Here is a 14,116-nt window from a genome sequence, read left to right as displayed (position 1 = left end):
TTGTGTGTTTTTTCCAGATTAACTTCCAAAACAGCAATGGATATACAAAAATTATTTTACACTTCTAAAGACCTTTACATTTAAAGTACAGAGGATCTGATTGCTAGGATGTTTCAAGGAAATTTGTTTTATAGAAGGTAGTAAAGTATGAGATTATATTGAAAGAAGCCTATAAATCTGTTTTTGTCTGTATAGTAAGTATATATATTGCAACATATTTATAAATCCAAATCTCGGGAAGTCACGTTTTCAAGACTATATCATTGAGCACATTTGATTGTGGAATGTTGCTTCTATGGATAGAGTGCTGATTCAGATTCAATATAAAACAATATATGGTATTGAGGACTTAATCAGCATTTGAAAATCTACTGCCAAAAGTTTTAATTTTTAAAATTATTTCAGTGCTTTCACTTTGAATCAACAAGGGATTCATTTTCTGGCACCAGCATTTTAGTTTTAGAGACAAAATAAATACCCTAAATATGACATCTTACCTGAATTTTTCACTAAAGTTTTTTTTTAATCAATCAATCAAAGCCCTATTCTAATATCACTAAAAGTGGTAATACTGGACAATTGTATTGATAATAACAATAATAAAATAACAGTAATAATAATGTCTAACATTTGTGTTGTACTTTAATATGTACAAAACATTTTATTTATAGTATGTAATTTTTAATTCTCACAATAATCTTGTTAGGTAATGGTTATATTATCTCCATTTTATAGTTGAGAACATGTAGATACAAAGAGGTCCACACAATTAATATTTAATGTCTTCCTGATTTCAGGTCCACTGCTTACTATGTCTATTATGTCACCTGATCAGTCTTGTGTTTCTGACCCTTGAGCAGAATGACAGAATCATATGTTCATCAGAAGTGCATTTCCTTTTCATCAAGGAGTTAGAAGAATAATATTTTTTATAGGGGGCCTTCCCCAACTTCTTTTAACTTCCCTCTGTTAATTATTTCCTATTTATCTTATATGAAACTTGTTTTGTATATATTTATTTACTTATTTTTTGTCTCCTACATTGGATTATAAGCTCATTGAGAGCTGTAAACTGTCTTTTGTCTCTTTTTGTATCCCCATCATTTAGCATAATGCTTGGCACATAGCAGGTGCTTAATAAATGTTTAATACTAAAATGTTCACATAGTATTCTGGAAAAGACATATAATTCATGTAAATTTGTAATTAAGGAAGATTTTTTTTTTGCTTTTCTCTCATTCTGATAATGATCTATAGGACATGCCATTTTCTGTAAGGGTTAGACTATTAAGCCTCATTATCTTAACAATGGAAAAACAAATAATAGTGTTTGCCTGTGATCTGGCTAGCTCAGTGCTGACAGAGAGAAAAACATATGTAAAGTGAAAATTTGCAGTTACATGAACATTCTAGAGAAGTTGTTCAAGTCATTCCACTTGATTAATGCAAGTAAAGACATACATATAAAACATCAACATAATTTTAAAACAGGAAAGTCAAAATGTCGATGGTAGATAATAGAAAATATGTGGTAAATAATAAAATGTGAAAAAACCTTCAAAAATAGCAATAATGCATTTCATGTTTTGAGATCATCTGGCCAAGATTTAAATTCCTGACCAATTCAGCCAACAAGCATGCATTAAGCACCTATAATGTTCCAGGTACTGAATAGCAAATTAATACTGTGGCAAATACTGGATAGAAATGAACTACTGCTTTGTCTCTAACTTTTAATTCCTTTTGAAAATCATACTATACTTATTCTGCAAACAGAATAGTTGTAGTTCAATAACAACAAAAGCAACAATGACAAAAAAAAAAAAGATAGTTACCTTCTATGGGTGACAAAAACATTATTTACATGGCCCAGTCCATTGCAGCCTGGCAGGGGACAATGTGGTAGTTCTTGTTTGTTCAATTTCCAGGATAATGAGGACCCATTAAGAGGATTTTCCTTTTGTCTTTTGGCAGCCAGAGGACAACCAGAAGCAGTACGATGGGAAGTGTATTTACCTGATATGTGACCTTGACCATCACATCCCAATACAGGACATCTGGAAAAATGCAACAAAGATAATCCTTGCTAAGGGATTGGAAAAAGCTTAAAGGACAGTAGTAAGACTACAGCATCTAATAGATTTATAGGATATCAGAGCAAGAATGGATCATATATTACTATATACTAGTATATACTGTACTATTTTATAGAAGAGGAAACTGAAGTCCAAAAAGGTCAAAGGCTTTGCCTAAAGTTACATAAATAATGAGAACCAAAACTAGTTCTCTGCTCTCCTTGCTTTTGAATAACATCTTAAAATGAAAATTTTTCCAGTTGAGAAAAAAATGTTTTTTCCTTAATATCAATAATTTTTTTTGAAGTGTGATAGTACCCAAAGAGATTATAAAGGAGAGATGGAATCCATGTGTGCAAAAATGTTTGTGGCAGTCCTTTTTATAGTAACAAGAAACTGGAAGCTGAGTAGATGCCCATCAGTTGGAGAATGACTGAATAAGTTATGGTATATGAATATTATGGAATGTTATCATTCTATAAGAAACAATCAGCAGGATTATGTCAGAGAGGCCTGGAGCGACTTATATGAACTGATACCAAGTGAAATGAACAGAATCAGGAGATAATTGTACACAGCAATAAGAAGATTATAAGATGATCAAATCTGATGGATATGGTTCTTTTCAACAATGAGTTAATTTAGGCCAGTTCTAATGATCTTGTGATGAAGAGAGCCATTTACATTCAGAGAAAGAACTGGGTGAACTGAGTGTGGATCACAGTATAACATTTTCACTTTTTTTGTTGTTATTTGCTTGCATTTTGTTTTCTTTCTGATTTTTCTTTTCCTCTTTTATCTGATTTTTCTTGTTTAGCAAGATAACTGTGTTCACACATTCACACACACACACACATATTGGATTTAACATATATTTTTAACATGTTTAACATACATTGAATTGTTTACCATCTGGGGGAGGGGATGTGGGAAATGGGGTCAAATTTAGAACACAAGATTTTGCAAGGGTCAATGTTGAAAAATTATCTATGCATATGTTTTGAAAATAAAAAGCTTTAATAATAATAATAAAAAAATCTCTATTTAAAAAAAAAATTGGTGATGGTGGTGCAGTGGATACAGTCCTGGAGTCAGGAGGATCTGAATTCAAATCCAATCTCAAACACTTGACACTTAGTAGCTGTGTGATCCTGGGCAAGTTGCTTAACTCTGATTACCTCTCTTTCCCCTCCTCCCCCCAAAAAAGAGTGATGAAAGGACATATTTGTTTTCCAGAAATTAGACATTATTGTCCCAAGTCCAAATCCATCCATATTTGACTATGTGATTGTGCAGGATTCTATACTTTTCCATTTTAGTTTAATTTTCTATAAAATGATGATTGCTCTATATCAGTGGGTTGTTATGGAGAATATATAAAGTTATTGTAATTGCTCAACAAAAGTAAATGCAAGAGCATAATATTTACTTTGTTTTATAAAGTTAACTTTTCCCATAAATGCACTTACAATTTTATATGCTCTCTATTTTAATTTGTCTTAGGCAGATGAGTTGCACATCATGTTGTTAGGTGGTGCCATGGAGAGCATAGAACCTAGAATCAGGAAGACCTTGGTTGAAATCCACCTTCATCCTTACCAACTGTGTGACCCAAGGTAAATTATTCAAGCTGTGCATGTCTTAATTTCCTTATGTATAAAATGGGGATAATAATAGCACCTGTTTTCTGGAGTTGTTATGAAGATCACATGATTTTATAACTCTTTATATATATATTATATATATATATATATATACACCCACACCCACACTCACATATATATATATGTATATATATATATATATATACACATAATTTTGTAAACTTTAAAGTGCTATATAAATACTGACTACATCATTGTTCTAATTTACTCTAAAAGCTTTAGAGATATCCAAAGCTATGTTATTTTAATCAAATAACTCATATTTTCATATTTGCAAAACACTTTGCAAATAACTCTAGAAGTTAAGTAACACAATTATTCATATTTTACAGATAAGGATGATGCAGCCCAAAAAGGTGGAGTCACTTGCTTAAGTTTATAAAACTAATAAGGATCATGCCCAGGTTTTCTGATTTCATATTATCTCTTTCCACTATAGCATGCTTTCTCCTCATGTGTTACAACAATTTCAAATGGTGGAGAAAACCTTGTACTCTTCCATTGACTTGGAACTTTTGTCCCAGCTTTTTACACTATTGAATCCTAGAATTTGGTCCTTTATTTTTTACTTTATTGTCATTTGATTTAAAGGAATGTATAAGTCCAGGGAATGTGATTAATAGTATTTTCTCCCAATGTTTGGAATTATGAAATGCTGTAAGAGTTGGAAAAACATTACAGAACCCTGAGTTAGCCTGTTTCTGCCATAATCTATTTACTCCAAGCTAAGGAAAACAGTACATAAAGAGAATCTTAATGTAGGGTATAACAAGAGGGTTGCAAATTAATGGAATAAAGAAGAATGCAAAATTGAGAAACAAATTTAGAATAGGAACAAGAAGAGAGAAAAATGAAACATGGGTGACATGATACAGAATGGATAAGATAGATGAGGCAAAGATTATATTTCAAAGGAAGATGCTTCTGTACAAGCCTCTTTGATGGAAACTCAGTGACCCCTTTTTTCTATTCACTCTTCCTTTGGAAGTCTCTTCTGTTTTGATGGCATATTATTATTGAAAATGATGCAATCAGGCAGTTGGAATTAATGCAGTGTTGTGAAGAAAAAGTTTTAATTCAAACATATACATCATTTTTAAAGTCCACCATTTTGGGATCTTTTAAGATGAAATTAAATTTGTAATTTCCTTTTTGTCAAAATCCAAATTCCAGAGTAAAGTATTGTGATATTTATGGACAATTCTACAATGTTGCCTTTTTAAAAAACATAATCCCAAATCTATAATTTTACTTATTTAAATAACTTTGTAGAAATTGTTGGTATAACATTTTTCTCAAAACTTCCAGTTTTAAAAAATGAATTTAGCACTACATTAATTTCAAGGATTCTTATTTCAATAGAATTTGATTATAAAAATTCCCACAAGATTTTACATATTCTTCAACTACATACCAACTAAAAGTAGACTTTTTTTTGGTCATTTCCCCATAAAGGTTGTCACTTTAAAAGGACAAATTAAGAGCATTCACAAAATGTTCTTTTGATGTTATCCATTGTACTTACTTAAGTTCAGGATCTTCTTTATCTTCCTTGGTAGGAGTTACTTTGACACCACCTTTCCTAGCACGAGGGCAGCCAGACAAACTGAAAGACATAGCCGGGGAGAAAAAAATAATTTTACTGATTTTATTTTTTGGTGGATGATGTGACTTTCCTCTCTCCCCAAAAGAATCAACCCTACCTTCTATGGGAAGCATAATTTCCAGTAACGTGTCCTGAACCATCACAACCGGGAGTTGGGCACCTGGAATATACAGAGAGGAAAAATATTTTATTAAGATAGAACTAGAGTAGATGAATAAATTTTCAACTTAAGGAGCAAAAAAACCTCTTGTTTTTTAAGTAAAATTAATTATTTATTAAATTTTACTCTTCATGATGTATACTTCAAAATAACAAATTGCTGTGAGTTGAGATAGCAAGTTACTGGCAGCTATTGAATACTTTTCATCATAGCTATTTTTATTAAAAACATACAAATCCTCAAGAAATGGTGCAGGTAATAAAAAGTACACTGAAATCAAAGTCCTAAGATTTTGATCAATCCTAACCTTCTTTAGCTATTAATTGTGTGATAAAAGCAAAGGCTCAGTTTTCTGATCTGTAAAATAGATATGAATAATAATACTTGTACTTTTTGCTTCATAGGGCACACTCTGAGTTACAAATAAGCTAAAGTTTTAGGGAAATGAAACTGCTATCATTTCATCTATGCTTCTGAATAATATCCATATACATGAATTCTTTATTCTTGAAGCAACAAATCTTTCAAAATTTGTTTTGTGCTTCATTCATTTTCTAAGGCTGTATGACATAGTACATTAATTATTTCAAAGGCTCTAATTATAGTATCTCATGAAACTTTGCACACTAATATGATTAAAAATAAAGTTGGGTAACTACACCTCTTAGCTCTAGTTAAGTGTCAGTCCTGGAATACACAGCAATAACCATTGCAAGGATTCAATCATTTCCATGCATTTGAGAAGAGTAAGGAAAAGGTCTCTGGCACACCACCCTCATCAAAATATCCAAATACAGAAGTTAGTGAAATTATTTACTTAGGATCTCTTTATTCTCTGTCTTTTTCCTTCATTCCCTTTCCCTACCTGATCTTTCCTATCTGAACTCTCATCCTAATATCATCCCCTTCCCATTTTGTCCAGTGAACAGGAATGCTCTGCTATTTTTGCTTTCCCTCCCTACAATGTAATGTTATTTTTCTTTGTTTCAAATATGGTGATGCACACAGGGGAAATAGTAAGACTCCAATATAACACAAAGGGCAGTGAGTCCACCCTCTTTCATTTAATATCTAAGCTTTTGTATTTTCTCAGGAATATTTATCATATTTGATGCCAACATCAAACATTTTTCAAAGCAGAATTTTTCTATTTCCCTCTCTAGAAAAGGAAGAGGATTATTTTCTTTGGAGGGTATAATATCAAAGCAATAATGAGGTACTCAAAGTCCAATCATTCTAGAAAACCTGTAACTAGTCCTGATCCAACATTTTGGTTATTTATATTCTATTTCACACAAAAAGGCTACTAATGCTAGTTTTCTTTTATTATGATTTTACTAAAATAGTGGTTTACTAGCATGTTGTAATTATAGGAACACCTGTGCCAAATAATCTTGCTTTAGGGTCCTCTTTGAAAAAATTAAATAACATGGCCAACATTACATCTGAATTTGGACTTGTTTTATAAAGCAGATAAGTAAAACTATCTATGATTTGAGACTTTTAAATCTATATAGTACATATATATAATATATGCAGTATATAGCATATCCTTTATTCTCTCTCTGTGTATATATATATGTATATATATAAAATTTAATTTAAATGTATTATTTAAGTTTACTTTTTGAAGAAACAGAAACAAGTAGCAATAAGTAGCAATAATTAGGCTTTTATTATTGCTGTTGTTATGAGGCTTAGAATAATGGAATAAAGCATTGTGGCATTTTTTCCCTTAATTTCTTATCCATCAATTATTAGATCATTTTTTAGAGTTGCTATAGATTTCACTCTAGAAAAATAACAGCAGATAAAGTAGTTTTAAGAATAAAAATTTTCTGTGTTTACCATGTAATAGAAATAACTATCTAGTAAATCATCTTTCTGGTATCAGAAGCTTATTTTTAAGTATGTTTCATTGTCACCCAAATATATTCTTATAAAGGATTTTTTAAAAGAAAAATGTCTATGAAATTAACTTTAGAAAATAAAATGCAAGTGTAAGTAGGTTATTCCATATTGGCAGTGATGATTTTTGAATAAGAAATGGTCCTAAAGACATTGTGAAAGTATGTGTGATCAGACAAAGAGCTTGATCAATCAACAAATAGAAGTAATATATAAAAGTTGTATGAGTAGAATCCTATAGTAGCATTATGTATTCTATCTGTAAGCATTTACTGAAAGACCTGAAAAAGAAATACACAGTATAAGATGGTATGGAAGATTTGCCATATGAGACTAACATATAGCTCTTTAAGAACTACAAAGAACTTTACCTATACTTAATTTGAGTTCTTCAACAACAATATATATACATACATACATATATATATGTGTGCTTTTTCCCAAACTCTCTCAGAGAACCATCCCTTATAAAAAAGAATAAAAACGATTGGAAAACAATAGTTCAGCAAAATTAAATAACACATTGACAAACAGATCATTAAATGTCATTTTTTTACATCTATAATCTCTCACCTCTGAAAAGAAGGAATTATCTCTCATTTGAAGCTGTTTGGTCATTAGAAATGTATATTTGATTTGTTTTTTCTTTTTTTAAGAAAAATTTGTTCTTTTCATTTATATTACAACTATTAATTTTCATACTATACTTACTTAAGCTCCTGAGAGTTGGCAGCCATAAGGGATTTTAGAGTCTTATCAGCCAAAGGGCATCCAGATACACTAAAAAAGAGACAAACTTTGTGAATTCACTAAATCTGATAATCATAAAAATTTACTCAAATATTGTACTTTTTAGATATGAAGTAAATAATACATTTTTCTCTTATAGAAATAATGGAAATTATGCTTAGCTGGGAGTTAGGAGACCTAGTTTCTTGTCTGAGCTTTGCTATTAACTAGTTATGTGATCTAGGGCAAATCAGTTAATCTCTTTGGACTTCAGATCACCCTGCTATTAAAAGAGGTTGAATTAAATAATCCCCTCTAGGCTCTAAAAGCCTGTAACTATGTTCTTCTCTGTCCATCATGATGCTTCTCTATCTGCAGGTTTTAATATTTTCCATCTGTCTACCCAAAGATCTATATCTATATTGAGTTTCATGGAAAGACAAAATATAGTTTCTAAAGTGTTTTTTTTTTTTTTTTTTGGTCTTGATAAGTTATTTAGTGCGTAATGTAGCCTATTTGCTGATATGTAAATTCCTTTGTCTTCTATGGTACTATTTAAAGTCCTTTAAAATTAACATAGTAGAGAAAGATATAAGAAGATCAAATACTCAACTAGATTATACCTGGCTCATAAAGACAGAAAATGTTTTAAATGAAGTTTGTTAGTTTACAAAGCATGTACCTACAAAATATTTAGGATTAATACCCCCCCTACACACACACAGCTGAGAAAGTACATTGACCCCTACTTCTGACCTGAGTAGTATCTTGCTAATGTCAATAAGAATGTGTACAGTAGGGAGAACAGAAGATGAAGGATATCGAATACTATCAATTATACTGCTATTTCCTGTTAGTAAATACCTGCGGTGTGATGCATAATTTCCTGTTACATGACCACTTCCATCACATCCAGGAGTTGGACAGCTGGGTGAGAAAAGATAATTAGAAAAGAATACATTTCAAAGGTTTGTAGAAGTCATTTGCTTTCCTTTTTGAGCAACCAAGGATCTTTTCTTCAAATTTAGAAGAATTCCGTTAATTGTGATTCATTTCTCTGATACTCAGTGAACTAAAGAAGCCCAAAGTAGACAAGTCATTTAATCCTATTTGCTATTTTCTCCTCCAGTTTATTTTATAGATAAGAAACTGAAGCAAACACTGGAATATCTGTCAAGAAAACCCCAAATGGGGTCACATGTGGGATATATAACTAAAATGATTCAACAGTAACATACATTTTAATGATTGGTTGCCCTGAAAATTCTCAAAAGAACACTAAAGTTATCATTAACAGATTTTCTAGTATATTTTCAAGAGAAAAACAATTAGTGACTACTCTGCACAATAAGTTTAGAAAATGCCCTTCCAAAAAATAAAAAAATAAAAACTGTCTAAAAAAACTGTTCTTAATATGATTAGTGATGTTTTGAACACTGCATTTTGAAAGTGATAAAATACATGATGGAAATGTAGAAAGAGATTTTCAAAGTTAGGAATCTATAGGCTGTTTACAAATAACAGAGAAGTTTATTGAAGAGGAAACATTGGGTATTTCTGTGTTGTCTCCCATATATAAATCTCCATTTGAGTCATTCAAACTTGAACAAAACAAAAATAGCACCTGACAAAAAATTTTTCTATACAAATAGACTTTGCAGGCTGCAACAGGACAAACATTGATTGACTAAAATCCATTTTCTTTTATTTCTATCAAAAACTGAGGAAAGTGGATTTTTTAATTTTTAAAAACAAAATAGGATTCAGCATCATAACAATTCCTTTACTCATTACATTATTTTTGATGTTGCATACAGATGAGACATTAGGATAAACAGAATTTTACACAAGTGCTAATAATAAGAGAACAAAAATTATTGACATCACAAACATAACATTTCTTTTTGACATGCTCTTTGGAATGAAGGCTTCTATATATGTTTATAGTGTGTATTTATCACCTACCCTATTGAATGAAATCTCTCTTAGATACCAGGATATATGAGATGTTCTATAATCTTATTTTATATCTTCGTATTACAATTTATATAGTAAATTAATATCTTCCAAGTAAAAATCTTCCTCCCATTTTCAAGTAATTGAAGAAAACAGTAGAAACTGGTAGAAATGGTAGTAAATGGGCATTAAGTGGATAGAGCACTATCCCTGAAATCAGGAGGACCTGAGTTCAAATCTGAACTCAGACATTTAACACATTAATTCCAACCTTTGTGACCCTGGGCAAATCACTTAACCTCAATGACCTCAGGAAAAAAAAAAAAAAAAAAAAAAGGTAGTAAAACCCTCACTATTTGTCAATGGAGTTATCATTCTTTCCTCGAGTGTTTTGCTGATTGATTGTGAGCTAACTTAACAGACCTCATTTTAGATACATGTTGCCACCCAGCATGCTGGGAAATCATTCTGTAAAACTTTCAAAAGTTCTGTATTAGCCAGATGAAAGTGAAGGGAAAGGAATAAGCATTTATTAGGAGCTTATCATGTGCCAGACATTGTGCTAAACATTGAACAAATATTAGCTCTTTAAATTCTTAAACAATCTGTGAGGTAGGTACCTTTATTATCTCCATTTTACAGTTGAGAAAACTGAGGCAACCAAATTGAATGTTGCCCAGAATCATATAGCCAGTAAATCTATGAGGCTAAATTTGACCCAGGTCTTCTTGGATCCAAGCCAATTATTCTATCCATTATGTCACCTAGCGCTCTCAGTAACCTGATTGACTCCCTCAACAAATCTCCATCCATCCATTCATTCAACAAATAATTATCAAGTGTTTATCACAGGCCATCCATCATGTTAGATATTTGGTATGGGTGAGATACTAAATATAGGTACAACAAGATCTTTGTCCTTATAGAGTTTGTAGTATAAAAAGTTGGAAGCTAAAACAATTATTTCTTTTGAAATGGAAGTTTGTGAATTATATTTAAACCATTTAAAGTCTGTATTGTGTTGTAGTTCTCTTTGATCTGAAAATCTGGATTCCAGTGCTAATCCCATTAATAAGAATCTGTGACCTGACAACTCCTTTTCCTATTCTGGATTATAGTTTCTTAACAATACAACAATTATTGAATATCTATTATGTTTAAGTCATTGAATTATATATTAGTCACAAAAAGATTAAAAAGGACAGAATTCTATCTTTCAAAAAGCCAAATGTTTAATATTGAAGATGTGGGGGCAAAAATAATACAAATATATAAATCAATATAATACCAAGTAGAATGTGAGCAATGGAGAGATTTTGAGAAATATAAGGAAGATGGATTGACTTTCACATAGATGTATCAGAGGAGAGAGGATTTTAACAGGCAGAGATAGAGATAATGTGCTCCAGCTCTAGGGGATAGCCTATGAGAATTTACTGAAGTGAAAGAGGTCAGCATAATACCAGGGAATAGTCAAAACACCTTTGAAGAGGGAATAGGGTGAAATAAGGCTGGAAAGTTAGGGGGAAGCTTTTTAATGGAGTAGAATGAAGACAAATGTGTTTGTTGTTTAAATCATAAATCTATAAATTTACACTAGAATCCCAGTAATGAACCACAATAATGAACTACATAGAAGACTAGTTAAATATTTTTAAGTCTGTTGTTCAAAGACACAGAAAGGAGAAAGAAAAAAAGGAAGGAAGGAAAGAAGGGTAGGAAGGAAGGAAGGAAGAAAGGAAAGAAGGAAGGAAGGAAGGAAGGAAGGAAGGAAGGAGAAAACAGTATAGAAGAAATATTATTAGAAAACTCAAATTCAGGTCCTGTGTCTGCCAGTAACTAGCTTTGAAGCCTAGGCACAGTCACTTGAATAATACCCTTTGTGGGTATCAGTTTTCTCAGTTCCAATAATAAAAATAACTAACTTTTTATAATACTCTAATAAATGGGTTTAATTAGATGATCTCCCAGTCTTTTTTAGCTCTAGTATATAATGTTTTACAGTTGGGGAAAAAAAGGAAAAAGAAAAAGAGAAAAGTAAAGATACTAAGGCTATAACTTAGCATTGAAAATCTTATATAATATGGCAGAAGTTGTTATGAAATTATCAGGATTAGAGAAAGGAAAGCAAATTAGGTCCCTCAATGAGTTCCACTCAGCCTGTGAAATAAATTCAAATATAACAGATGACATCATAGAATTCAATTATGGTTGAGCCAAGCAAGTATAGACTGGTAGTAATTATTTTTATATTTTAATAACATAACATTTAAACAAATGGACAATGGGAGGCAGAATAATATATTTAAACTATGACCACAAAATAATGAGAGTATTTTTTTTAAAGGAATGAATACTCCAGAACTCATCTAAATGAACATTGTCTGTTCAAGTTATCCCCTGGAAAAGCCATGTACACCTTCCAAGGATACTGCCAAGGTTCTCTTTTTTGGGATTGTCTTTAGAGCTAATTCATGAGTAATATGACAAAACCATTTTCATTACCAGTCACAACCAGTTTTTCACTCAAAGTGATTTTGCTCAGTTTGATTACTAAATCAGCCAAAGATTCACCTTTGGATAACTTATTTATTAACTAAAGCCAAATCTATCCTCAAAGGATAAAGAGATATCATTGAGGATATTATAAAGAAAGAATTATATGTTCAAAAATCAATCTCCAAAACATTTTTAACAATAGTAGGATTATTGCAATAGTGCATACATCTTTAAAAAGTGATTATTTTAATGATACTGCCCTTTAAAATGCTAATATTGAAACAAACAATTGTATTTAATTATAATAAAACATTCATGCAGGATCTAAGTTTTGGTATATCTGTTAAAAGTCAGATTAAAAAAAAAATAGAATAGGTACATGACTTCTCCAGAGGACAATTTGAAAAGACCATTTTCATTACATGAGTCCTAAAATATTCATTCCTTTTAAAAGCAATACCACCTTAATATTTTATAGTTCTACTTCAAATATATTACTTTCTCCTCTCTGCTATCTAAATCAAAGGTCCTTAAAATATAAAAGCACTTGATGCCAGTCTATACCTGAGTGACTCAATCACAATTTTATGCCTCATACATAGGACAATGATACTTCCAAATTAATATTGTTCAGTTCTTATATGAGAGTGTAATACATAAGAATAGTAAAATCATTCTGGATGAAACCATTTCTGCACTCAAGCAATTGCTGTCTCTATGCCACTTTTTATTTATGCTTGCCAAACATCATTCTCTATGGGTGTTTGAAGCAGCCCCAATTTTGATTTTTTTGTGCTTGTTGTGTTTGTATTTTACAATAATGAAACATCACTGGAATAATTTATTATTGTTCAGTTGGTTGTTGTATTTAACTCTTTGTGACATTTGGGATTCTCTTCACAAGATACTAGAATAATTCATCATTTTTTTTTTTCCTCCACTTCATTTTTTAGATGAGAAACTGAGGCAGAGAATGAATTGTTCAGGGACACACAGCTAATAAACATCTGAGGCCAGATTTGAACTCATGAAGATGATTCTTCCTAACTCCAAGTCCTGTGGTCTATACACTGTGCCACCTAGCTGTGAAAATATGGGTGCTAAAATAGATAGGGGCTTTGTGTCAAGAAACATCTTAAGATTGTTAAAAATGGCTTGTACAATTGTCAAGTATAATCTGACCTCTCTTCTCCCATGGTTCAAGAAACAATTCATTGCTTTCCTGTATTGTCTATCCAAGATGGACCATTTCATGAATTAATTTGATTTGATGACTGAAATTACAGTGTGTTAGTCTTGGCAATAGCCATTTTTCATGCATTTAATTTTTCCTGGATGAATTGTTAAGATATCCTTTATCACTGTAGTTTTTGGGGGATGTGATACAATTGTCACAATGCCATCCACAAACAAGAGCTTCTAGAAGGCCTTACCATCATTTGCAAATTCATCTCCCATTTAGACTCAGTTTTGAAACACCTCTTTTATGGTAAAAATATTTAGAAAACATGTTTCTCTT

At 31.3% G+C, this 14,116-nt stretch overlaps 1 protein-coding gene across 1 annotated transcript in view; it reads right to left on the bottom strand.

Moving 5' to 3' along the window:
• ST18 (ST18 C2H2C-type zinc finger transcription factor) overlaps window positions 1-14,116 on the bottom strand; it is a 140,852-nt gene that overhangs the window by 22,606 nt on the left and 104,130 nt on the right. Inside the window, exons 14-18 of the mRNA XM_051970209.1 lie at window positions 9,007-9,069; window positions 8,125-8,193; window positions 5,443-5,505; window positions 5,265-5,345; window positions 1,836-2,057 (exon numbers count right to left, since the gene is read on the bottom strand). Of these exons, the coding sequence (XP_051826169.1) occupies window positions 1,836-2,057; window positions 5,265-5,345; window positions 5,443-5,505; window positions 8,125-8,193; window positions 9,007-9,069 (498 nt within the window). The remainder of the gene's footprint in view (window positions 1-1,835; window positions 2,058-5,264; window positions 5,346-5,442; window positions 5,506-8,124; window positions 8,194-9,006; window positions 9,070-14,116) is intronic.

This window comes from Antechinus flavipes, chromosome 1 (genome assembly GCF_016432865.1).
Source record: "Antechinus flavipes isolate AdamAnt ecotype Samford, QLD, Australia chromosome 1, AdamAnt_v2, whole genome shotgun sequence".
NCBI classification, from domain to species: Eukaryota; Metazoa; Chordata; class Mammalia; order Dasyuromorphia; family Dasyuridae; genus Antechinus; species Antechinus flavipes.
The sequence above is the reverse complement of the archived record's forward strand: the minus strand, read 5'-3'. Positions and strand labels throughout refer to the sequence as shown.